Source organism: Grammomys surdaster, unplaced genomic scaffold (assembly GCF_004785775.1).
Source record: "Grammomys surdaster isolate TR1022 unplaced genomic scaffold, NIH_TR_1.0 348, whole genome shotgun sequence".
In the NCBI taxonomy this organism is placed as follows: domain Eukaryota; kingdom Metazoa; phylum Chordata; class Mammalia; order Rodentia; family Muridae; genus Grammomys; species Grammomys surdaster.
The window spans coordinates 361,609-387,140 of record NW_021604767.1 but is presented as its reverse complement, the minus strand read 5'-3'; the positions used below and the strand labels follow the sequence as shown (position 1 = coordinate 387,140).

Here is a 25,532-nt window from a genome sequence, read left to right as displayed (position 1 = left end):
GGGGGTCCAATCCCTGCATCTCCCTTTAAAAACGTGCCAGTTGAGAATCTTCTGATTATTTCTATGTAGAGTCTGTTTTCCACCCCTCCTGGATGAATGCCGGTGCCTACACAGATGACCTTTGGCTGATGACTAACATTCCTAGTTTTATATGTTCTTACCGATGTCTAGACTTTTGCTTAAATCACCTTCTGAGTTATCTTAGCACTGTGATTTCAGGCTTTTAGGTTGAGAATGTAGCTTATTTTCCTTCCTATGCCTTGGCATCATTTGTGTTTTAATTAGTCAGTATTTTTAACTTATGATGACTGGTTTCTTTAATTCCTACAACTCAGTTGAAAACATTCATTTGGTTTCTTCTGTGAGACAACGATTTCTGGGCTTCAACCCCAAGTTTTTATGTTAATGCTATAATTTGCAGTTGGAGTAGGCTTTTCTTATGTATATTGAATTCCTTCTATGAAGTATCTTCTACCTATATGATCTTTGAGCAAGTCTCCCCTTTTTCCTTCACTTAAACAGAACCTTTTCATTAACTGATTAAGGTCTGTCTCCATGTGCCCACACTGTCTTTCTTGCCCTCTCAGTATTTTTTGTGAACTATGTCAAGAATTTTAAATAGTGACTTAAGAACATTGAAAAGGCAGTGAAGGATTTCAGGCAGGGTGTCCTGTGGGTGTGAACACATGAGAGAGAGCATTCTCTCTGCTGTCTGAGAAATGGATTGGGAGATAGGACTGTGGGTGCCAAGAGTTAGCAAGCCATTGTGGTCCAGAGCAGAGGCAGGGGTGGCCTTAGAAATGGAAAGGTCTGGATGGATTTGAGTTGAACTTTGAAGGTAGGACTATCTTTCAGATTTAACATGGGAAATGAAAGAAAGAGGGGTGTATCCAAGTTTATCACCCAGTTTTCTGGCTAGGGACTTAGGTACATGGACCCGGGTGTGTGTGTGGCAAGTTTGGGGGGTAAAACAAATGAGTGTTTAAATGTGGGTATGGTTTTATATATCTGAAAGATACTAGAGGTGTTATTGCTGCTGGAAGTTAGAAGAGAGTTTTACTAGAAATAAAATATAGGATCTAGATTATCTTTTTAAAAAATCAAATAGAAATAGATGGTATCACTCAGTCAAAGTATATCAAAAGATGGGAGAAAGGAGTTCAGGAGGTTCACTGCTTGCAGGTCAGATGGACAGGGCCACTGAACTGGGAAGGTAGCCACTGTGCTCTGTTCCTTGGATGAAGAACTTGGGAAATCAGGATGGGTCAGCCCAGGCAAAGCCACCGAGAGCTTATGGAAGGAACATGTGATGGCTGGCTCCTCTTGTTTCCAGTTGGTGTGTGTTGTTCTGACATAGCTGTTATCAGAAATACTTTAATTGATTGGCTCATTGTATGGTTACTCTAAAGGCAAGTCTCGGAAATGGATTTGCCAACTTTTCAATCATTTGGAGGCAAATGTTGAGACAGAGACAGAATGTTAAGACTTTAGTGGTAACGTGTGTGAGCATGGCTTTTACTGTTCTCTTCATGTATGTACATGTGGGATATTTTACACAAGTCTTAAAGAAGTTTTGCTTTGACTGGAAACAAAAGAACAGTGGAATCAGTAGGCTTGACTACAAGATTGTTAAGTTCATAAAGAGATGCTGATAATTTAGAAAAAGATCGGCAGGCATTTATTCTACAAGCCTTAATACTCAAACCACATCTCCCAAACAGAAGAGCCCATAAACTAGAGGGCTGTTTTCTCAAAATCCCATCTATTCCACAGGTTGTATGTGCACTGTTGTTCACTGTTTAATATGTGGTACTAAAATACTGAAAATTCTAACCAGGGGTCAAATCAGAGTGTCAGGCTCTTCTTTTCTGTAAATTGCAACCATTGTTCAAGGGCCAGCATGCTTTTTGTCCTCCATCAGAATTCTCTATATCTTGAAGTCAAATACTGGCATTTGGAGCTTTATTTTCATCCAATGACTCATGTGGGATATTTCTCTCTCCCTGATTCCTCCAATGTTGAGTTTGCTTCTCTATTTTGTATTTCTTGGGCTGTTAGTGCCCTTTGGTTAATTCATGGCTTTGTTTACTCAGCTCCTGAGAACTGGACTGTCAGCTCCCTGCCTTGGTTTCTCCAGACATTGCTCTTGATGAGCACCTGCATCTTCATGATTGCTGTGGGTTTGTTTCCACAGAGTGCAGTGATGGCAGAGGAAGGCCAGAGTCCCCGAGCTGAGACCCCTAACACTGTCACCGAGGTGGACATGGATTTGGACAGCTACCAGATAGCGCTAGAGGAAGTGCTGACGTGGCTGCTGTCTGCGGAGGACACATTCCAGGAGCAGGATGACATTTCTGATGATGTGGAAGAAGTCAAAGAGCAGTTTGCTACCCATGAAGTAAATATATGTAGCCGAGAGCCATATCTTTTCAGGGCAGGGCTTGATTTAGGGGTGGGGGTAGGTGGGGTGACTTCACCATCCATCCACCTGGTATTTACCAGATTTTGCTCTATAGAAAAGGTCCTGATGTGCTTCTTGAGGTCTTTAAATGGGCTTTGTTAGAAAACCAGAGTGATCAACAGTTCATGGGAATCAGATTCCAGACACAGTCTTGTGACATCTTGTGTATTGTTTAGAACTAATGATCAAATCCGTGTGGAGCATTGTTTCTTTTTGAAGTATCTAGCTGTAGTTGAAAATCAACATAGCTAACTGGTATCCCAAATCGTTGGGTTTCTCATGCTACCCTAAAAGCCATTATTTTTATGTGTTTGATTAATTCAGTGTTGCTGCACAATTTTATGCAAGGGGAGCCACTTGTTATTTAAAGATAGAATCATGATTTTTACTCTATGGGGAATTCTTTTCAGTTAAGTGGGTTCTTGTGTGTGTGTGTGTGTGTGTGTGTGTGTGTGTGTTAGAGTGATGTTATTTGAGACTTAAAAGAGTAGAAATGTCAATATTTCATTAGTACTTCACTTTTTTTTTTTTACTATTTTTATATGTATTCCTAATTCCACCTTTATAATACATTAAAAACATAATCATCATTAACTTGAGAGATAGCTTAGCCGCAAACTTGATGACCCAAGGTCAGTCCCTGCAACTCACTTGGTAGAATGACAGATCCACCTCTTATGAGATTCTCCATATGTGTTGCAATGCCGAGCATGGTATGTGCACATGCAAGCTCACACATGCACACATTCACATGTGAATGGGAGTGCACACACATAAATAACAGTTGTAAAACTTTTTAAATCAAGTATTATCATCTATAACATTGGGGTTTTTGTTTTGTTTTTTTATCTAGCTTTCTTCCGAGTTATAGTTAATACCAATTTCTCATTTCAGAGCTTAATACCTTTCATGAAAGTCTTATTTATCTTCGCTTTCTACAGGTTACTTTCTCTGTCACGTTGATGTTGAGGTTTTGCACTAGCAGTTTGTTCCTTTATGTTTTTGCTACAAGTGACTCACCGAGTGCCACAATCTCCTTTGCTAGGCTTTTATGATGGAGCTGACAGCACACCAGAGCAGCGTGGGGAGTGTCCTGCAGGCTGGCAACCAACTGATGACACAAGGCACTCTGTCAGATGAGGAGGAGTTTGAGATTCAGGAACAGATGACCTTGCTGAATGCAAGATGGGAGGCGCTCCGGGTGGAGAGCATGGAGAGGCAGTCCCGGTGAGTGCGGCCCGAGGAGCAAGAGCCTGACCCCTCAGACCACAGTGCACAGTGGAGCTCAGCTGCAGGCCTGTGGGGCTGTGAGTAAGATCAGTATAGAGCAAGCCTTCCACTGTCCTAACACCGTTCTGTGAGTCTCAGCTCTGTCAAGGCCATAGGAGAAACTTGGAATGCGGAGGGTGGTGAGAGGGGAAATTATATTTTGCACAGGTGATATCGTAATTTTATATTTGTTGCAATGATAAAATACCCTGACATCCCCCCCGCCCCCCCAAAAAAAGCAACTTAAGGGAGAAAGAGTTTATTTCAGCTAACAATTCCAGGTTTTCATCTCATTTTGGGGACCTCTCAAGGACGGGAGCTTGAAGTCACATCACTGCCACAATCAGGAGCGAGAAGAATGACTGTATCCATACTTAGTGCTCAGCTGGCTTTCTTTACTTTGCTACAGTCCAGGGCCCCAGGGAATGGTGCCGCTCCTTTCAGACTAGCCTTCCTGTATCAATTAAGCTAATCAATACAGTTTTCCACAGACATGGCCTCAGGCCAACTTCATTTAGACAGCCTCCTCGTTGAGGCTGTCTTACCAGGTGATCCTAGCTTGGACTGAGTTGACAGTTTCAACGCACCATCACAGATACTCATTTCTTTGCAGTAGCATTAAAATCAGCAAGGCATCGATGGGCGATGACCACGGGACAGTGTGCCACAGACCTACTGTTCAGTGGCCTGTAACAATTTAAAGAGAAGTCTTAGACCATGGTCTGTTTCACTTTCTACGTTGTGATTCGCATTCCAGTGCTGTTTCCACCAATTTAATAAGCAGGAATTCCTGAGTGTGGAAACAATGATTCTGTTTTGAATACAGGGAGCTGTTATTTATATTCTTGGGCTGCCTTTAATGAACTCAAGTTATGAATAAAAACAGAGCTTTCCCCCTACAGTTTTTTTTTTTCTCTGCTACTTGGATGGTTAGGGTAGGCAAGGGTGTGTCTTCCTGCCCCCAGTTCCCCTGGTGCCAGGAGTGGGTGCCTGTGCCAGGGAACAGGCTGGAGGGAATAACTCTCTGTCCCCCTGGCCAGGCTGCATGATGCTCTAATGGAATTGCAGAAGAGACAGCTGCAGCAGCTGTCGGGCTGGCTGACCCTCACAGAAGAGCGCATCCAGAAGATGGAAAGCCTCCCACTGGGTGATGACCTGCCGTCCCTGCAAAAGCTGCTTGAAGAACATAGAGTAAATTTGCCTCTTGTTTCTTTTCTACTTCCTTGTGTACAAAGGCAGCACTGAGCCGACATGGGGCCTGATGGCTTCTCTCGGTGTGGAGTTGGGCTACTTCTTCCGTGTTGCTTTTTCTTCAGGAGGTGTTTGTTGGGAGGTGACATTTCTGAAAGAGACAGCTTTGCACACATGTCCATGTCTTTCTTCTGGAAGTGTATGACATTTGTCACATTTGGCAAAGGTGGTTTGGGACCTGCAAGTGCATGACAACCTGAGCATGTGGGCATTAATGCAGAGTCTGGGTGGAGAAGCAAACAGGAATACATATTTAATTAGGACTAGGATATAGACCTACTCCTGTAAGGAGGCCTGTTGTTACCTCTTTTCAGAAGAGCATGGAGTGCTGAGTGAGGAACCAGCTTATGGTGGACAGTGTAATTTGGTCCTAAGATGAGTGGTTCAGTTTTCAAAGTAGAATCAGTGAAATAGAAATAGATAGCTGATTACTAAAGCTTTAAGGTTTATATTAAACACTACCCAAGAGGCATTTCACCACACTATTGCTACTGTTTAAACCAATTACTCTCTACAGATGTCTAATGACTGTTCTCTTCCTGTGGAAGAGGGAAGTGAAGGTGTCCATATGTTCATTCCTAGTTGCTCTCTTGGGGAGCCAATCAGAATAGCTTCTATGAGTCATACTGTATTTTCCTCATCTTGCACCTTATGGAACTACAGAAAATGACCTCTGATTCTGTATGCTTAAACTCTGGGCTTCAGATTAATCAGTTCTACATTTCTTTTTTTTCAGTGTCTCATTGTGTACCACTAGCTGACTTGGAACTTGCTATGTAGACCAAGATGGCCTTGTACTCACAGCAATCCTCCTGCCTCTGCCTCTGCCTCTTGAGTGCTGGGATACCCACATATGGATATATTTTTATTTTAATTCCTAGGATAGACACAAGCTTTCCTTCTTGTCCTCCTTTCCTTCTTTCTTCTCTTCTTCTTCCTCCTTGTCTTTTTTTGTTTTGGGGAAGAATTAGGACTGAAAATGGCACACACATTACACATTTACAATTGGTTTTGATGTTACACTTTCAGACTCTGGTTCCTAATGAAGTGTAAGGCTGTGTTCAAGCTTCTTTCTTTAGTGTAGCACTTAGGATAATGATTGGGAATGGCAATACATTGCCTCATTAGGTTCCTTAATTACTATTGACAAGAAGCAGATTTTAAATAGGTAAATGAGGAAGAGCAGATAGCATAGTTTATCTTTTTTCCCCCTCTAGAGTTTGCAAAATGACCTTGAAGCTGAACAGGTGAAGGTGAATTCCTTAACTCACATGGTGGTGATTGTGGATGAAAACAGCGGGGAGAGCGCCACAGCTGTTCTGGAAGATCAGTTACAGGTACAACCTTGACAAACAGGATGCCTTTAAGATCCTCTGTCTGGTCAAGGTCCATGGACTTGCTCCTTCTGTCCATCCTTATTTGTACAGCAGGGTATAACAAAAGTAGACTCCTTTAATCATCTTTTTGTTACTGTAATGACGGTCTCCAGGCAGGCTACTTGAGAGAGAACAAAGTTTACTTAGCTCACAGTTTTGGAGGCTGACAGTTCAGACAGCCTGACACATGTTCTCCCTTGGCTATATCCAGTAGCACAGGAGCGTGTATATGTGTGTGTAGTGTCTCTGCCTTTATTCACTGATCCGATAGGATTTATCATGATGGAACTACCTTCATGCTCTGATTTAATCTAGTAAAAACAACAACAACAACAACAACCGCAATCCCCCCCCCCAAAACAAAAACATAAACAAATCCCCACCCAAACCAGAAACAAATCTCATCCTCAAGCTAAAGTCCCACCTTCTTGATAACCATTCATGCAAATCTTTTTGAGTTGAATTTCTGTTTGAACTCATGGTGGGGTTGGCTGGGGTGGAGGTGGAGCACAAAGCAGGACACCTGGTTTCGATTGTACTTCCCCATGGGCCTCCCCGTTATGTGGTTACAGGCTTAGCTCGGTATTCCTTGCTTCATGTGAGCCCTTGCTGGGAAGGCATGAGACTGTTACTCTGCTCCCATAATGTTAACAAGATTTAAAAGAACAGGAACTCATTCAAGTGATTCCCAGGCTTTCCTGGGCACTGTCACTTGAAGAATTGTTGAAGGCAACCATAGCCTGGAAAGTTTAAAGGATAGAAAGTAGATATGTAGATTGTAGTTGTAGCAGTGGTTGAAAACAAATAAACAAATAAAACCCAACCCTCAGACATGTATACCCAATTTGCAAATATATGTGAAGTGTTGCATTCTCATACAAACTTTATAATGAAGTAGGAACAGAAACTCTAGTTGTTTTTTTTCTCATCTCTGAGTAATTTAAATCTATCCTATGCAAGCTAATTTTTTCTCATATATATACTTAAAAGTATCTTTTGTAAGTTGATTCTTGGAGAACTGAGGTAATTGTGTCTCCTGGCTGGGCTGACAGAGGCTGCTTCTCCTTTCCCTAGAAATTAGGTGAGCGCTGGACAGCTGTATGCCGTTGGACTGAAGAGCGTTGGAACAGGTTGCAAGAAATCAATATTCTGTGGCAGGAATTATTGGAAGAACAGGTATGAAATGCATCTACCATCTACCAAAGACAAAACAGAGCGACATGGAGCACATTATTGCACTATGGCTGTGTAGTATGGCTGCCCTCTTCTATAGTGAGAATTCTGGAATTTTGCTTCTTTAAAAAACACAGAAATGCCGGGCGGTGGTGGTGCACGCCTTTTATGCCAGCACTTGGGAGGCAGAGGCAGGTGGATTTCTGAGTTTGAGGCCAGCCTGGTCTACAGAGTGAGTTCCAGGACAGCCAGGGCTACACAGAGAAGCCCTGTCTCGAAAAACCAACCAACCAACCAACCAACCAACCAACCAACAAACAAACAAACAAACAAACAAACAAAAAACCACAGAAATATTATAGGAGTATGTTTTCATCCCAGATTCCCCCCACCTCCACCCCCATCCCCAGTAGCTGATTGTGATTTGCTGCATGCTCTGGCGGGGGCATGATTTTGCCAGATGCAGATAGTTTTTGCAATTGTGTGACCTTTGGAATTCTGGGGACTTTTCAGAGGGTATATAAATCCTAGGGTCTCAAGGCCAAAGACCTGCTAGTTATACTCTTCCCTTCATGGGAAGGCTTTATTTTGAAAATAATTTATGGAATTTGGAAATAGTTTATTGGTTTGCAAATAACTTTAAAAATTAAAAAAAGATGCCAGGAGGTGGTTGCGCATGCCTTTATTCCCAGCGCTTAGGAGGCAGAGGCAGGCGGATTTTTGAGTTGGAGGCCAGCCTGGTCTACAGAGTGAGTTCCAGGACAGCCAGGGCTACACAGAGAAACCCTGTCTCGAAAATAAATAAATAAATAAATAAAAATAAAAAAAGATATTTAAAAACCAAGGGAAAATAAGTAACTTGACCATTTCTATCACTTTAAGCTTTATACCACTGTCGATGCATTATTGACTGCTGCTTAGTTAATTCATTGATTAGTTTGCTTGCTTACATATTTTTAGTTTATTTATTCTGTCCTCACACTCACTGAGTAGCTAAGGATGACCTTGAGCTCCTGATTCTTCTGTCTCCAGCTTATAAATGTGGCAGCATCTTACCTGATTCCTGTGGAGCTGGGGAGGTGAAGCCAGGGCCTTCCTGTACATGGTAGCTATGCACCCTACCAACAGAGCAACATTTTCAGTCCCCTATTCGTTATTTTGAAATTCAAGTTTCTCTTACTATTATATCTATTTCTGCAGTTTATTCTTTAAGCTCATGGTATAAGGCTCCATGGTAATAATAATTTGATGTCTGTTCATTATTTATAATGTTAGTGCTTAGGTCTGTTGCTGTCTTGACTTACTTTTCATGGTTTAATTACTCCTGGGTTTTTGTTGCATGATCTGTTTTAATGTATACCAGCACAATTCCCAGCATACAGTGTGTGCTCAGTAAATAAAGGGTATAGGAATATCCTCCATACACTGTGAACATTAAATTATAATCTTCATCTTAACTTTTAACCAGCATACGGGCTGAAACTAATGAGAGAATGTTTCCTCGCATTGCCTTCCAGTAGACATTCAGCTGTACTGCGGTGCAGAGCTGTCTGCGCAGCTTTTCTCCTGGTTTGGTGGCTCCTTGCTCACCATTTAACTTTACACAAAAGTTATCAAAACAATACAAAGAAAGAAGAATTTTCTCCCCAGTGCCAAATAGTTTGTAGCCTAGAAAAGACACAGACACAGGATTCCCACAGTGTCCGTCTTGACTCTGTTGAACATCCATCCAGAAAAAGCAGCTCTGTTCTCTGCATGGGATCTGGAACCAGATGGGTGAGACCCTGTGGCTTGGCAGAGGTGGAGGCAGACAGTTCATTTTAATTCCTAGGTTACAAAATTTGTCCAAACCTAAATGATGAATCAGCATGGTAGACAATGCTCTTCCTCCTCCTCTTCCTCCTCCTCCTCTTTAAATTAGGGATTACATAATCGGTGTGTGGACGTGGCTCAGTTGGTAGAGTGCTTGCCTGGTGTATATGAAGCCCTGGGTCAAACCGTCAGTAACTCATAAAGTGGGTGTTTTAAATATGCCCTCTATCCATTATTGTCTGCTGTTAGGACATTTTAACTCCCTCTCTCTCAGAGAGAGAGGAGGGAGAGGGAGGGAGGGAGGGAGGGAGGGAGGGAGGGAGGGAGGGAGGGAGAGAGGGGGGTGTATGTCTACGCCTTCTGTTTTGCTTCATAGTTATTTTATATGCGGACCTTATCAGTTTTACTATACAGGCGATAGGATCTTCATTTGTCTTTTAGTTTTCTAATCTTCATTTCTTTCTTTTTTGGGGGGTTGTGGTGGTAGACTACAGAGGTAAGGAACAGCTTGTAAATAAACTGATTAATGAGACAACTGAGAATGAATTCTTTCCACTGTAAGTCCAGAACTAACCCTTAGCTCTACAGAAAGGCACGTTGTGATACACACTACTTTGGGGGCTGTCTCAAGGGCATCTCACTCCATCTCTTAACATTCTCCAGAGAATACACACTTTTGACTGTGAGTTTGAAATATTTTTGTTGTTGGCCTTGGGCCATCTTCCTACTTCTTCCTTTAATGTGATTACTTTTGAACTTTGACCATTTGCATACTTTCCCCTCCTGGCACTGCGGACAGACTATTGATTTAGGGGTAGGAGTTTATGACCCAGCTCAGTCATTTAGTAGCTAACTGACCTCAAACATGTAACTTGACTTCTGTCTCCTCTGAAATGAGCAGTAGGGACAAGAAAATCTCAGAGCTTCTGTTGGATTAAAACCTAGAGTTTCAATATGACTTTTTTATTATTATTATTTTTTATTTAGAGCTCAGCATAATTGGATTTGCTTTCTTTTACCTACCCACCTTCTTGACATCTAGGGTTTGTTGCTTTGTGGGATAGATTTCTCATACTGTAATAAAACCCCTAGCCAGGTTTGATGTCACATGTTCATGGGCCCCTGGTGCTCAGGAGATGGAGACAAGAGGATTGCAAGTTCAAGGCCAGCTTGTTATATTAGCGAGACCCCGTCCCCCACCCCCCAGTGGATGTAAGGCTTATTTATATTCTTTCATGACTATATTTTACTAACTACTGAAGCTAATAGCTCCACCATTGAGTCACACCCACAATCCTGAAGGCTTGCTTCATTCAATGTTTTAGAGAACTAAAACTTGGTGGGAACTTGGTGAGAACATCCAAGAGTATGGTGTCAATTCTGGTGAGGAATCCCTGCTTGACACATCACAGTACTTAGCATCTCAATGGGAGTATATACCAAAGGGAGAGGTCAAGTGGTAACACAGGAAGCCAGAGGTCAGGAAGGGGTCAGCCTTGCTCTTTTGTGACAGTGTTCTCAGGAACTTATGGAGGCCTCAGAAGAACACCATCTCTCTCTTCTGAGGGCAGCAACATCCACAACCTCCTCCTAGCTTCTACATCTTACAGAGTCCAGCGTCTTTCCTGCCACACTGGAGACCATGCTCTTCCCGCACAGGAGCCCTTTGAGGACACACTAAACCCTATCCATACCTTACTTGTTACCATAGTGTAGAACTAATGACTGGTTAATCTGTTGTAAGTTGTAGGAGGCTTAAGTTTTTTGCCAGTCCTTGAACTTAGATATTTGAGGTTCTTATTATCTCTAAATACATGTGAGGTGACAAATGTGAGTCAGATAGTTGGTAACTGACTTGAATCACCAGATGATTGACCATGTTTCTTTCCAACTTTTGTTGTTACTCTTAGTGTCTGTTGGATGCTTGGCTCACTGAAAAGGAAGAGGCTTTGAATAAAGTCCAAACCAGCAACTTTAAAGACCAGAAGGAACTAGGTGTCAGTGTGCGGCGTCTGGCTGTAAGTGTGTCCCTATCGGCATCTGTCATAAGCCTGTGGTGTTTGATGCTTTATAACTAAGGGTTAATATAATCGAATGAATTCAGATTATAGCTCATTTTCCATTACTACATTGTTGCCAGCCATTGTACTGAACCGAGAGTCTTTTATTATAGCATAGAGAATGGCAGAACATGCTGTCAGTTGGATCACAAATCTACCTGCTTACACTTCCTGAGGAAGATAAACCTTCTTGAGAGAAGAGTTGTTTGTGAAAGTTAGGTCCTTAGTCTTCCTTCCAGCTCCATGTTACCAGAAATAAGACTCAGAATCAAAATATATTTATAGACACCTTGACCATATAGCTAGGCTCTTCTCTGACTAAACCACAATGTAGAATAACCCATTTATTTTAATCTACATTCTGCCATATGGCTGGTTACCTATGCTCACATAGAAGTATGTTACCATACTTCTGTCTCCTCACATCCTCTCTGGGTGAAGCTCCCGCCTGGCTCTATTCCAGAATCATTTTTCCTCCCAAGAGTCCCACCTCCTTTTTTCTGCCTAAGCCATAGAACATCAGATTTATTATTGACAGGTGCCACATCCATACAGACATAAGATATTCTCTACAGTTGTCTGATAAATGTTTGACATTCTAGATTTTGAAGGAAGACATGGAGATGAAGAGGCAGACTCTGGACCAACTGAGTGAGATTGGCCAGGACTTGGGTCAATTACTCAATAATTCCAAGGCATCTACGAAGATGAACAGTGACTCTGAGGAGCTGACACAGAGATGGGATTCTTTGGTTCAGAGACTAGAAGACTCTTCTAATCAGGTACCTTTTATTTGGGTAGTATATTATACCATGAAAACAACTGTAAGTGTTCAGGAACAAACAGATACAGGCTGATATCTTAAGTGTGTTTCATTAATTGACAATAAGAGAGAATGTGGCATCGACACAACATGGCTGAACCAGGGAGAATCACGATAAACAGAAAAAGCCAGTCCTGCACAATGTTTCTGAATTATGAGATGTGCAGGACAGGCAGCATCTGGCAGAATGGAAGGAGCTCAGTGGCCTCCAGTGGTGGGGATTAGGGAATGGGATGCTATGGACAGATATCTAGGTTCTGTTTGGGGTGATTAAGTCTTGGAGTGTAAGGCCAGCGAGAAGATAAGACAGACATGGGTATGGGCTATCCAAAGATAGTATATGCTTTTTATTCAGGAGACAAACCTGCAGAGTAGGCCTCTAGTCTGGGAATGAGAGCCCACTGTCTGCTTATAGGCTAGGATAGTTAGTTACAGGGGAGAAAGGGATTGATTCCGGGAAGGACACTAAAATGTTTTCTTTTGTCCTATGCTAAGAAAAGGTAAATCGTAACATAGAAAATGTCAACCAACATCTCTTTTAGGCAGCTGTCACTGCAGGTTCATGGTGTGGCCAGGGTAAGAATCTACAGAAACAATTGACCATAATTTTAGAAACAAGATTACTTTGGGAATTCTCATTATTCAAGCAGAATGGAGGAGTACTGCAAGATGGCAAAGCCATGGCTGACACTGAGCTAAAATCTGTAGCCAGTTACACACCAATAGCCTCTGAAGTGGACTTTCCCTGTGCTTCTGTGTAGTTCTGGCTAGTCTCGAACCTCTAACCCCTACCTCTCCTACCAAGTGCTGGGATTACACGGGTGTGCTATGCTTTATAAAGCGGTATAATTGTAGTGGGAATACCGTGGCAGACCCATGCTGAGGTGTTTCCCTGAGGAACCATGCTGTGCAACAGACCTAATATACAGTAGACTTCTTGTCGGGGAAGGGAGCAGGAACCTGGAAAAGTGGGGAACAGAAGTGTGAGGGGAGAGAAGACGGGAGAGAAGGACAGAAAGAGAGAAAGAGGAAGAGAGGCTGGCCATGAATATGTGGGAACAGAAGATGGGGAGCGACTAGGGTAGCAGTCCCTCTTTATATGCCAGGCTTGCACCCGGTGGGCTTTAATGCAAGCTATTGCTATGTAGCTGCTGGGCGGGGCCTAGCAAATTGTAAGTCGCCTGTGTGGCACCATGCATGGCTTGAACTGTATATTTTCATAGGGAGAATTTTTTTGTGAACAGCTCTTCAGCAGTAGCCTTTATTTAAAACCAAAACTGGTGTGACTTTTCTTTCAGGTGACTCAGGCTGTTGCAAAGCTCGGCATGTCCCAGATTCCTCAGAAGGATCTTTTGGAGACTGTTCATGTCAGAGAACAAGGAATAACAAAAAAGCCTAAGCAGGAACTGCCTCCTCCTCCCCCACCGAAGAAGAGACAGATCCATGTGGATGTGGAGGCCAAGAAAAAGTGAGAGACATCCCAGACTTCTCAGGCCGGCGTGTAACTTGCACTAATCACTAATCAACTGCGAATTTAGACATGCTCATTATTATGCAAATTCAGTCCTGAGCTCATTTACTGGCCTTGAGTCTCTGGAAGATTCTGCCTCACAGGAGCTAAGCATCTAAATTACCCCAAGGGACTTTATTCATCCTCTGTTAAATTTAGAGACTGGTGTGGAGTAACCCTTCTGTTCTCAATCCCCATCGGTTTCCTTGAGAAGGATTGTTTTGCGGGTTGGCTCCTGCTTTCTTTCATAGATTTAAGCCCTGACAGTTTGACTTTGGATAAATTCCTTATTCTTTGTGAATTTCTTTTCTCTGCTCACCATTACAATAGCAGTTCAGGAAGATAATGCATCTTTGCTCGCTCTCTCTCTTTCTCTCTCTCTCTCTTCCTCCCCCTTTTCCTCTTTATTCTCTCCCCATCCATGTATTTAGGTTTTCTTTGATAATTTTTTTTATCAGGTTTTTAAATAGATGCTTTCTGTTTAGCTGAAAGACCCCTCTTGAGTTAAAATGTCTCTTTTATCTAACTGATCCAAAAGAAAACTGGAGATTGTTAGAAGAACGAGATTTCAGCTGCATTCATTGGGCCTTTGCTATCTCCGAGCCTTTAAAACAGAGGTTCTCAACCTGTGGGTCTCAACGTCTTTAGGGGATCATATCAGACACCCTGCATAGCAGATATTTACATTACCATCCATAACAGTAGCAAATTTACAACTATGAAGTAGCAAAGAAATAATTTTATTGTTGGAGGTGACCGCCACGTGGGGGACTGTATTAAAAAATTGCAACACTAGGAAGGTTGAGAACTGCTGCTTTAAAATGTGTGTTCCAGGTACTGGAGCTTATACGCCCAGTCACAGTGAGCCTTCAGCTTGGCCTCAGGCTCGCTCTCATACACCCTCTTGCAGTGAGATCCCAGGGCTCAGGGACGTTAGTTAGTAGGGCCTGAGTAAAAGATAGGATAGCTTTTGTTAGAGGAATCAGGATTCAGATTCTATCAGATGATTTTCTTTTTGACCCTAAGCCTGGTTTCTGTCTTTTAACGGTGCCTCATGCATGACTAGCAAACCTGCAGTTGTGAGTAGCAGTCTTTACTTTGGCCAGAGCGGCAGGCAGGGAGGGAGATACTGTTGATGTCAATATTAGCAGCAATCTTCCATTTCCTGAGCCCTTATTAGCTGCCAGGCACATCTGGCAGTGTGTGTCTCCAGGGCTGGGTTTGGAATAGACAGGGTGTAGCGTGGTAGGAAGTTAATTTAAACTTGCCTGGAGTGAATAACAAGCCTTCCACTGCAAGAGACAAAACACTGTGACCAAGGTGACGTCAACAACTCATTATTGTGCCGTATGTCAAAAAAAGTCCAGAAGTGGCCCAGTTGTACTGAGAGGATGCACTTACACAGACTTCACACTGTAGTCCCTGCTATTGTTGGCTTGGTGGCTTTACCACTCAGTGCTTTGACTTCTCAGCAAACTGACTCTCTGATGTCACTGGCCAGGTTTTTGTCCCTTGCTTGTTTAAGTGCATAAACAGGCAGCAGTAGTACTGGAGGTCCAGATGAACCTCCAGTCATGTATCCCTCCCCATCCCCAGTCTATGCAGTTTGTAGAAAAGTATAGAGGAGGGGGGTTGTGAGCCGTGAGTCGTGACCTTCAAGAGCAGATTGATGCATTACTGAATTAATTCCGAGGTAGAGGTCTGAGTGCATGCAGTTGATGGTAGCAAAAATCTCATTTGTAGTTTCTGTTATGTCCCAGGTTTGCCTCAGAATGTCCTGTGTGTTGTCTTTGTAGAGCCCAGGCATGCTTTTCTACACAGTATCAGAGTCTGAAGGATGCCCACTGGGATTTCCAGTTTCTTATTCCTAGAAGATGGAACTGGACAGGGATGCTTAGGTAGCATTAGAAGCAGACAGTTCTTAAGAAATTGTGTGCACACCCTAGAGGGCCATGGGCCAGAGCAGAGAGTGAGGCTGGAAGCCCAAGCTCTGAGCTCCAGGTTTGTTTGTTTTTTGTTTTTGTTTTGTGACCTTTTATGAGTCCTGGGCATACCAGAACATCCTCTGTGTGCATTGCTGGCTTTCCTGCATGCATGTATTATCCACTCTCTGTTAACCTTGGCTGGGGAGGCTTCCAGTCTTCCTCTCTGCCAGCTGGTTTTTCTGCTGTGCGAATCTCTCAGTCTTCATGCAGTTCCCTTTCCCCCTATTCTCCTGATCCCACAGGAATGTTTGATGTTGGCTCTCACATTCATTTCCGTAGTTCTGAAGATGAGGGGGCTCTCCTTAGCTATTCGTGGTGTGACATAATTTTCAGACCCTTTCTTGTATTCAGTCTGCTGTAAAAATGGTCATGAACTTGTTTTGGACTGAACAAACAATTGAGAGCCCTAAATTACCATTTATTCTTAGTAGCCAATTTTATTTTGTTTCCTTTATGGGTTTTTTTTTTTTTAATTTTAAAATCTGTTCAGGGCAGGCATTTCCAACTATCTGGTTATCTTGTACTGGGGTCAATGTGTCTTGCTCATTTTAAGGGGACGGACTGTTTGATGATATCTGGATTCTGGTTACTCAGTTAGAGCATCACACATGCTCTTAGGTTCAAGGAAAATTTATCGATCCTCAGATTTCTGAAATAAAAGGGGTTTAATGAGTGGCTCAGGGACAAACTCTGAAGCCTACAAAAGTAAAAAGGTTCAATTGATGGAAATGGGTACTTGGGAACTAAGAGCCCAAAGCCTGTGTGTATGAGAGTGTGTGTGTTTGTGTGAGTCTCAGCAATTTGGCTGTCTCCGCCTCTGCAGCTCTGGGATTATAAACATGCCACCCAGCCAGGCTTTTCAAATGTGGGTTCTGGAACTCTAAGTCAGATCTTGCAGGGCAAGCATTTTACCTACCGAGCCATCCATCTCTGCAGTCCTCAAAGCATTCTGTTATAGGGAAGATTAGAGAAGGAAGTTTCAGTTGTGCACATTGTGTTTCCCTGGCTGTAGTTAGAGGTGAGCCTTCAAGCCACTGAAGCCTTTGTGATAAGTGGGTGCACAGTCTGTAAGAAGCATTGCTGCTTCTCACTTAGTAGTCTGGAACATTTATATATTAACGGGTGGTGGTGCCCAGGGTTCAGCTGCCACAGATATCAAGTCAGTTGTAATTTGTTTTCAGGAATGTGGAGCTATCGTGTTAGTTCTAGCGGGTAGCTATTAATTGAGTAATTCCCTTAACTCCTGCCTCCTCTGATTTAGATTTGAGATATTGTAGACATGCCTTTAAAATCACATAATACACAAAAATCTACTAGAATCTACTAGAAACACATTAAGGGATGCTTACCCTCAAGTACATCTTCTCTTGCTTATGATACTGACTCACGTTGGGGTAAGGGGCAGCCACATGGACTGTCTTTGTTTGTATAGCTCTTGCTTCATTTATTAGTGTGGGGTTCATTATTCAAAACCCTCATGAGCTCAGTTGCTTCCACTCTAGCAGGAATAATCAGAAGTATTTTCAGAGAGAGTTGTGAGGATTCTTTGTGTCGGTGATAGACATGGAAGGTTTAGCTAAGGGTCTGGTCTCTGGTCACCTTCCAGAAAACTGGTTTTCACCTGCCTTAGGATCCCATGTCCAACCTGCCCACTCTTCCTCCTCCCATTACCGCCCCCTGAGTTCCTCTTGGTTTCTATCTATGGAGGCCTTTTCTGTGCAGTCTTTGGTTCTGGCCCCACAATGACTAGGATGCTATCAACAGAGTCTTATTAGCTCTGTGCTTAGCACAGCTGATGATCACTCTTTGTTTAAGCCCATCATCTATCACCCAGAGCCTTCCAGTAACTGGCCCCTATTACTGTTGGCCACATTGTTAATTAGCCTTCCCTCACGGCACTCAACCAGACACACCTATTTGTAGCTTGCAAAATATGGCCTCCATTCCTTTGCTTTTCTTTTGCAAGGAAAGCTGTTAAGCAGAGCCACGCTTACTCCCTGAAACCATCCTTTTCCTGGACGGATTAGGAGTCATTCCTCAGAAGTCCTGGAATTAGTACCTAGCAAATACTTTTGCTATTACCTGTCACTCTCAATTGCTTCCTGGTGACGTGAGGCCCCTGAAAGGCTGAGTTGCGTCTAGTTATCTATGTATTCAGCAACAAAAGACAATTTTATAAATGTTTGTGCTTGTTCTTTTTCTGTTATCTAACTAAATCTGTTTTTTTGTTGTCCACAATAGCTTATAAAAATGCAAATGATTCCCAATTAAGTAAAAGAAAAGTTAATTTAATTATTTTATTAACCCTATAATGTCTTCACTCTTAATTGTAAAAGTCTTATGGGCGATTGCTCTGTTTTGGGGCATTGTTTGAATATTCTTGCCTGGTGGGCATTCAGGTTGTTCTTTATTGGGCCAAGGTGACAGTGGAAGCTGACCAGTGACAGGAAAATGTCCCCATCTTGACCAGGTTCGATGCTGTGAGTACCGAGCTGCTCAACTGGAGTTTGAAATCAAAGACTGCCATTCAGAACACAGAGATGAAAGAGTATAAGAAGTCACAGGAAACCTCGGGAATGAAGAAGAAATTGAAGGTAAAATAGACAACGAATATGCCAGAAAGTAAAATAACTCATCAGGCTAATTTTAGAATTGGCATAGAGATGTGCCAGGGTCCAGAAGCTTCTGCGAAATACATGTAGCCACAGATGGCTTTTAGAGCTTCGCAGTAAACATCAGATCACCATATGTAGGAGAAATTCAATTTTTCCCCTTTTCCTCCTTAACTTGTATACACAGTCATCATTATTGCCTTTTATGTAGATCTAAATGTACACAGTCTGGTGCATAGTTACTTAGGACTTTGTACTGTTCTAGAGATATTCTGCCTTGTATCCAACAAAGCATTTGATATATTAAAATTTCCTGAAAATATTACCCTTAAAAACGACAGCTATTAATAAAAAGGTACAGTTGGTCATTGGACTTATGGAATTGCTTAACTAGGTTGAAAATATTGGGAAAAAAGTTTCTGGAGAGTTATTGAAAGCAAAACTTGAATTTACTGCACTCCAAACATCACAGAGAGTCTGTATGAATAAAGTGTGCACACATTTCTGCTACCTACCATTGCCCAGCTGTTTCATCTCAGTCTCTTCAGCTGTCTCCTTAGAGAATTGCCACCTTCTGTCTTGTTCCTGTACCATGTGTTGAATCCCAGGATGATTGTATCTGAGCTAAGGACATACATACCCTCATTGCTTTCCCCAGTCAAGCACAGCATGACCTCCGCCTAGTGTGAATTACATGTTGTTGGGGGTTTAAAGCAAACTAGGGGTGACTTTAACTTACAAGAGCATAGACACAGGCTACATGTAAACAGTACGCTGTTTTACATGAAGCACTTGAACAGTTTCAGAGTTTAGTGTCCGGCAATTCTCCACAGATACTAAGGGCTGCTGTGTTATGATAAAGGACCACTTCTCAAACCCAAACCATTTTTGTTTGGGTTCTAAAGCATGCTGATATTATTTTAACATTGAATGTGAAGTTCTGTGTTCGCGCTTGAGTCAGATGTAGAGCCTGGACCAACAGTGATGCCAGCAGATACTACTGAGACTCAGAGTCATCCTCTTCTTCTCTGGCTTCTCCCTAGTGAGCTCTGTCATAGCCATGTTGGGTTCCTTTGACCCAAACCATTATTTTGTTTTCTTCTTCTTCTACCCCCAATACCATTTTTTGTTTCGTTTGAGTCGAAGTCTCACTACATAGCTTTAGCTAGCCTATAACTTGCACTGTAGAGCAGGCTGGCCTTGAAACTCACAGTGGTCCTTTTCATCTGAGCTGAGGTTAAGGGTGTGTACCCAAACCTTTATTCTTATGGTATGAAATAAACTATCTTCACAAATGGATAGCTAAATTTAGCACCCAAAGTGCTAAATTTAATGATTTCCCCTTGATAATGAACTCATAATTACAGAACATATAATCTTTCTCTCTAAATGAATCTAAAGTCTATAGTCACTGTTGGCAGTTTTGAAATTTTCTTTTTCAGACTTACTAATTGTCAGAGTGCTAGAGAGTGGCCAGGAATTATGTGGTTTTTCATTATAGTGCTTTGTAGATAAACTTTGAAATACCTAAAGAAAAGTTAAGAGGGCACTAGATGTGAGGTTTTAAAATAACATCAGCATTGCATTGAGAGGGGAAGCTTTCAGTGTTTTATATTTGGTCTTTATTTCCAGGGATTAGAAAAAGAACAGAAGGAAAAGATTCCCCGACTGGATGAACTGTATCAAACTGGACAAATCCTTCAGGAGCAAATGGGAAAAGGTGAGGCCCTGCAGGGCATTTTTTTTTTCTCTCTCAGATTATTTTAGAAGGTCATATTTAATATTTGCAGTTTAACACATAAATAAAAAAAACATTAAATAGACAAAGCTAGAAAAAAGATCTGGTTTTCAATTTTTTTGAGGCAGCAGAATCTTTTAAAAACTGAAATCTTATATTGAAGCTTTTTTTTAAAAACAGATAAAATCAAAGTCGTTTCTGCTCCCACATGGGGGTCAGAAAACTAGAAACCTTGAAAACCTCCGCAGAGCAATTAAAATCCAACAGTGCCCAAGATTGTACAACCTCACCTTTGGGGTTACATATTCTGAATTTTTCTTATACATGATGGCACTGAGGGAAATTTTTATGCTGGCAATGTCTTAGATATGAAGTCGCCTTAAGGTAAGCGTGTTCTAGTTTCATTCTGTTACTGTGACAATCACCATGACCCTGAGCAGCTCAGGGGAAGAACCAGCTTGTTTCAGCTTACAGATCCCAATCCATCATTGAGGGAAGTCAGGGTGGGAACTCAGGCATCTGAAAGCAGAAATCATGGAGGATGCTGCGTGCTGGCTGCCTGGTCCTTACATCCTAGGACCACTTGCCTAAGTGGCCTGGACCATTTACATCTTTTAATGATCAAGACAATGCCTACTATGTGATATGGACAAATCTTTATCTGAGGATGTTCAGATGATGCTAGGCAGTGTCAGATGGACAATTAAAGCTAACTAGGACTCTTACTAATGTTTGAATTCTGGTCATTTTCAGAGGATAGCATTAACACACTCTAAAAACATTTTTCTTCTTAAATGACAAATTACTTGTGTTTGAAAAATTTGCAAGCAGCAAAGACCCTCACCAATGACTAAAGCCTTACATAGACACAGAGAAACCTAAAGTTAGTATTGTTTTTTTTCTGGGACTGTTAAGTTTGGCATATAGTTATTTCTTTGGTGGAGTTGGACCTTTCTCCCTTCCCCCTTAGGAAAAGACATGGCAGGCTGAGAACGTCAAAGGCTGGGGCGTGGGTTGCAGCCAAGTGAGGTTCACATGCTGTTTTAGGCCATGGTAGAACGGCAGAAACTGTAGAGGGCACATGGCAGCTGGTGCACACAGGCAGAAGCAAGTATGGCTGGCCAGGCTGACTGCAGAACCTCCCTTCTTGAAAACTCCAGAGGGAGGACACCAAGAAGCACATTTCCTTTGCACCTGTTCCTTATTCTAAAAATACTTAGGTAGCCTGTCAGATGGCTGGATGTCTTAGCTCCACCTGCACAGAAATCATGGCGAGGTAAGGGAAAGGCTAGTCTTCTGTAGGCAGCTAGAACATCTGTTGGCAGCAGTGTGTGGCCTCAGCAGGTAGGGGCAACTTCAGGCAGTGCCCTCTCGTGTAACAGCTCTTGTGCTGGCTTCCCACAGTGGGACTCTTCTATAAGCATTGGAGTTATTGCATAGGCCTAGGAAGCGGGGACTCTTCATCCCTAGAAAGTGGCTGGCTTTGTATCTTGTAAGTAGTGGACATAGCTGTAAGAATTCCTCAACCTTGGGCAATGGCCAATATTATAGCTTCTGTGCTTGTGGTGGCTAAGACTCTTGGCTCTAAAGGCTTGGCAGCTTTCTGGGTCTATTCTGGGGACAGTTGCTGTAGTTTCTTTGTGGTCTTTCTCTCTCTGTTCAGCTGCATCCCTCCACCCTCTCTTGCTTTCAGTTTACTTCCACCTTCTCTCTTGCCTGTCTTAGCTCTCACGCCACTCCATTGCCACTGTCGCTGTGGATGTCCCATTGCTGCTGCTTAGTACCTGGCTCCCTCTGCCTTTTTGCCAATGTCAGTAGAGGCTCTGCCTATTTTGCAGCTGTGTATACAGCTGTGTATACAGCTGGCTCCTCTATCCCTTTTGCAACTTGGTCTGCTAATTGTTCTGGTCTGCCCTATCTTCAGATGTCCAGCAGCCCACTTCCTTACCCCTTTTGAGGTTTAGTCCACCAGGACTGCAAAGTTCTGTATTCCCTCCCTCCATCCCTCTCTTTTTTTCTAAACCCAGTTATCCCTCTCTCCCAACCTCTCCCCTGAACCCCCATATGTACTAGGGATTGCATTCAAGGCTTTGCACACATAAGTGGTCTGCCCTGTCTTTTCTAAAGCGGTCAGGCAACCCATCCCCCTCCCTTCCCCCACTGCTGGTCTGGTTCAGGGCTGCATGCTTTGCTCTCTGGCTGTCATTACTGCAGTCTCTGTCACTTCTGTCTTTCTGGCACTTCCTTAGCTCATCCACCTGACAGAGGCAAGAAGAGATCACACCAGAAAAGCCTTTATAGGATTTAATGCTGCAATACCAGGGAAGGCTATATAAGAGTGTGTTTTCCAGCTAGTTCACCAAGTGAGCCGAAAGGGGTATTTGTATCTAATTGCAGCAAACTTCAAAGATAAATAAAGTTTGTGTTTATACCAAGTGTAGTATTGTCCTGTTTGCAGCGAACACATTAGTGCTTGAAAGCCACCGAGGAAAGTGCTCCTGCTCTGACCTGGGTGGAAATGGGTGCAGTGTCATCTAGTGTTTGCCAAAGCTAGCAAAATATTTGGTTCAAACTCTCATGGTTGGTGCTGCACCTTCAGGAGCTGGCCCTGTGCTACAGCCTTGACTGCCATGTGCTTCTCCTGAGGCACCTGCTGGGCCATTCCAAGTGGCTGAGGGCAGCCTGCTTGGCTATTTTACTGACAGACCTCTTGCCTACAGCAGTAAGGAGACTCCAGGAGCATCATTTGGGGAGTTAGGTCACCCTTTCCCTCACATTTTTATTTATGGGAAGATCAACAACAGAAGGAATGCTTACAGTGGAACTTATTAACACTCATATCAGCTTTAATGGTATTTAAGAGTTCTTCACATATTATTCAACTCCTGCCCAGGGAAAAGTAGGACCCACTTACCTGCCTTTGTAAGCGTTCGGTGTCTGCTTCTGCCCTTGATCAAAGCTATAAACAACCAAGTCACAATGTGGCAGATGTGTTAGACCAAATCTTTAAACCAGTAGTTTTAAACCTTTAACCTTACTTATTTTATTTTTTTTTGTGTATATGTGTTATTTTGCAATTACTGCTTTTTGAATAATTTTTTTTCATGCTCTATTTTTATTTTATGTACCTCAGTATTTGCTGGCATGTAAGTATTTGACCATGCCGAAGCGTACCCTGTATATCTGTTGTTCATGAAATTGTTAAGAAAAATGGTGCTTTTTCTTGTCCACAACTCCAATAACAGCGATGCTTGCACATGGACTGTGGTATGAATGCCTTGCTTAGGTTTACTGTTCTCTTGGCAGCTTGCTGGTGGAAGTGCACTTGAACAGCTGATGTAGGTGGTACCTTTCAACCACGGGTGTGCATGTTGTTGGTATCTCTGATTCCTAGGGAATGTAGTGTGACACAAAGTTTGTATTGTTGGTGAAACAGGGGTGGCTTCTTGCTTTCCATGACATTTTCCTTTCAAGTTGAGTTTCTATGACGGTGGATGTTGATCATATATGTTTACAGAGAAGACTCCTTTCAACTGGACTCCTACTCACATCCCGAAGGTGTTGACTCTCTCTCTCCTTTCAGCACACCTGTCTGCCAAATAGAAAGATTTAGTTGCTATAGTATAACCAATTTGATCTCATCCCCAACTGGCTTACAAATAAATGAGACTCAGACTATTGTTATTTTACTTGGCTCTGACAATTACTGGGGGGGTAACCCTTAATCTGCTTTTCTAACTGCTGGCCTGGCTACCTCCCCAGCAATGTACCCCAGATACCTATTGTTTTTTCTGGACACATGCTCATGGTCCATATTCTCTCATGGCCCCTTCTTCTCTCTCCCCCTCGTTCTTCCAGTTCTTCCATGCTCAATCAGAGAACTTAAAAACCTGCCTACCTCTAATCTCTCCAGGAAGTGGCTATAGCTATTTTTATTTAACCAATAGTTTTAAGTTAAGGAACAAGGTTTACACAAAAATAGCTGGTAATTCACTGATAGGCCTAGACCTTCTGGTAAAGAATTTAGCATTACTGTACATAGCAACAGACCAAACCTCCACCAGTTGCCACTTTCCTATACCACCTCCCACTTATTTAAAGAAAAGATTTAATGATATTTTATAGCACTGCAAAGGATGTGGAAAGACATATTGTTATAGATAATTTTTTTATCATTTCTAAAAATCATTGTATACCTTTCTAAAATTTGAGAAAAGACATTTAAGATTCTCAGTGGCTGGAAAGATTGCCCAATGGGTAATGGTTTTTGCCACCAAACCTAATGACTTACATCCTTCCCTGGGGTCCTCATGGTGGTAAGAAAGAAACAATTCCAGCAGTTTGTCCGACCTCCATGCCCTTGGCATGTGGCAACCCCCAGTACAAAATAAGTAAATAAATATAAGAGAATATGAGATTAACATAATATAATAGCATTTTTGAGATGTGTCTCCAAAGTAGCTACCATTATCATTATTTTGGCATTGTTTATATTTATTTTTATGTGTTCAGAGTACTTTGTAGGCTTCTTGATGCTTCATGACCTGGCACCTGGCTTAATGTTCCTACCTGTACCCATTTGCTTGCAGGCAATCTCTTTTTATCATTTGTCACCCTAGACTTGAGCCAGCTCTGAGTTTTGCTAGCCGTCTTTTTCATTTTCCTATGGCAGAAGGCGTATATTCTGATGTCAAAGCTCTACACAAATTCAGGCATTTGAGTTGATTTGCCTGCATCAGATTATAAGCTAGCCGAGTGTTACAGTCTTGAAGATGGAGACATGGTCTACAGAATATGAACTGGCTGATGCTTTATAGACGTAACTTGTGGGCTAATCACGTCATCCCTGAAGTCTAACTCCCCTTACATCACGGAGTTAAAGGATATCCAGTTATTAGTATATCCTTATGATTTTTAGTTATGTTAGAAGGGATCTAAGGGCATGACCACTGTATGTGACGTTGCCTCATCTTTCACTGTGTTAGATGGCTAGGACCAACTCTAAACAATTTTGGTAGTACTAGATGAAGTATCTGCTTTGATGCACTTAGACTTCCTTTTTTGTTTCTGTAGAAGGCCTTTCGACTGAGGAAATAAACGATGTTCTGGAAAGGGTTTCGTTGGAGTGGAAGATGGTATCTCAGCAACTGGAAGATCTGGGAAGGAAGATCCAGCTGCAGGAAGATATAAATGCTTATTTTAAGCAGCTTGATGCTCTTGAAAAGACCATCAAGGTGAAGGAAGAGTGGCTGAAGGACACACCCTTTTCTGAATCCTCTCAGCAGCCCTTGCCAAGCTTAAAGAATTCCTGCCAGGTAGGGTGAGAAATGGCTGGACTATAGGACTGTAGAGCCGTTCTGGGATGAGTCTCATATATAAAGAGGAGATATCATTCAATGTGTGTGGTGAACGCTGTGTGTGTGTACATATCTCTACTCATGGAGACCTTTCTGGGCTGACTC

The 25,532-nt window shown here is 42.4% G+C and overlaps 1 protein-coding gene across 3 annotated transcripts in view; it reads left to right on the top strand.

Moving 5' to 3' along the window:
• Nucleotides 1-25,532, top strand: part of Utrn (utrophin) — a 429,847-nt gene that overhangs the window by 71,049 nt on the left and 333,266 nt on the right. For all 3 annotated transcript variants that reach the window (XM_028779235.1, XM_028779234.1, XM_028779233.1), the window contains exons 9-19: nt 2,195-2,398; nt 3,507-3,688; nt 4,771-4,921; nt 6,199-6,318; nt 7,432-7,533; nt 11,253-11,360; nt 12,005-12,184; nt 13,524-13,693; nt 18,191-18,314; nt 19,965-20,052; nt 25,144-25,385. In XM_028779235.1, coding sequence (XP_028635068.1) covers nt 2,195-2,398; nt 3,507-3,688; nt 4,771-4,921; nt 6,199-6,318; nt 7,432-7,533; nt 11,253-11,360; nt 12,005-12,184; nt 13,524-13,693; nt 18,191-18,314; nt 19,965-20,052; nt 25,144-25,385 — 1,671 coding nt within the window. The remainder of the gene's footprint in view (nt 1-2,194; nt 2,399-3,506; nt 3,689-4,770; nt 4,922-6,198; nt 6,319-7,431; nt 7,534-11,252; nt 11,361-12,004; nt 12,185-13,523; nt 13,694-18,190; nt 18,315-19,964; nt 20,053-25,143; nt 25,386-25,532) is intronic.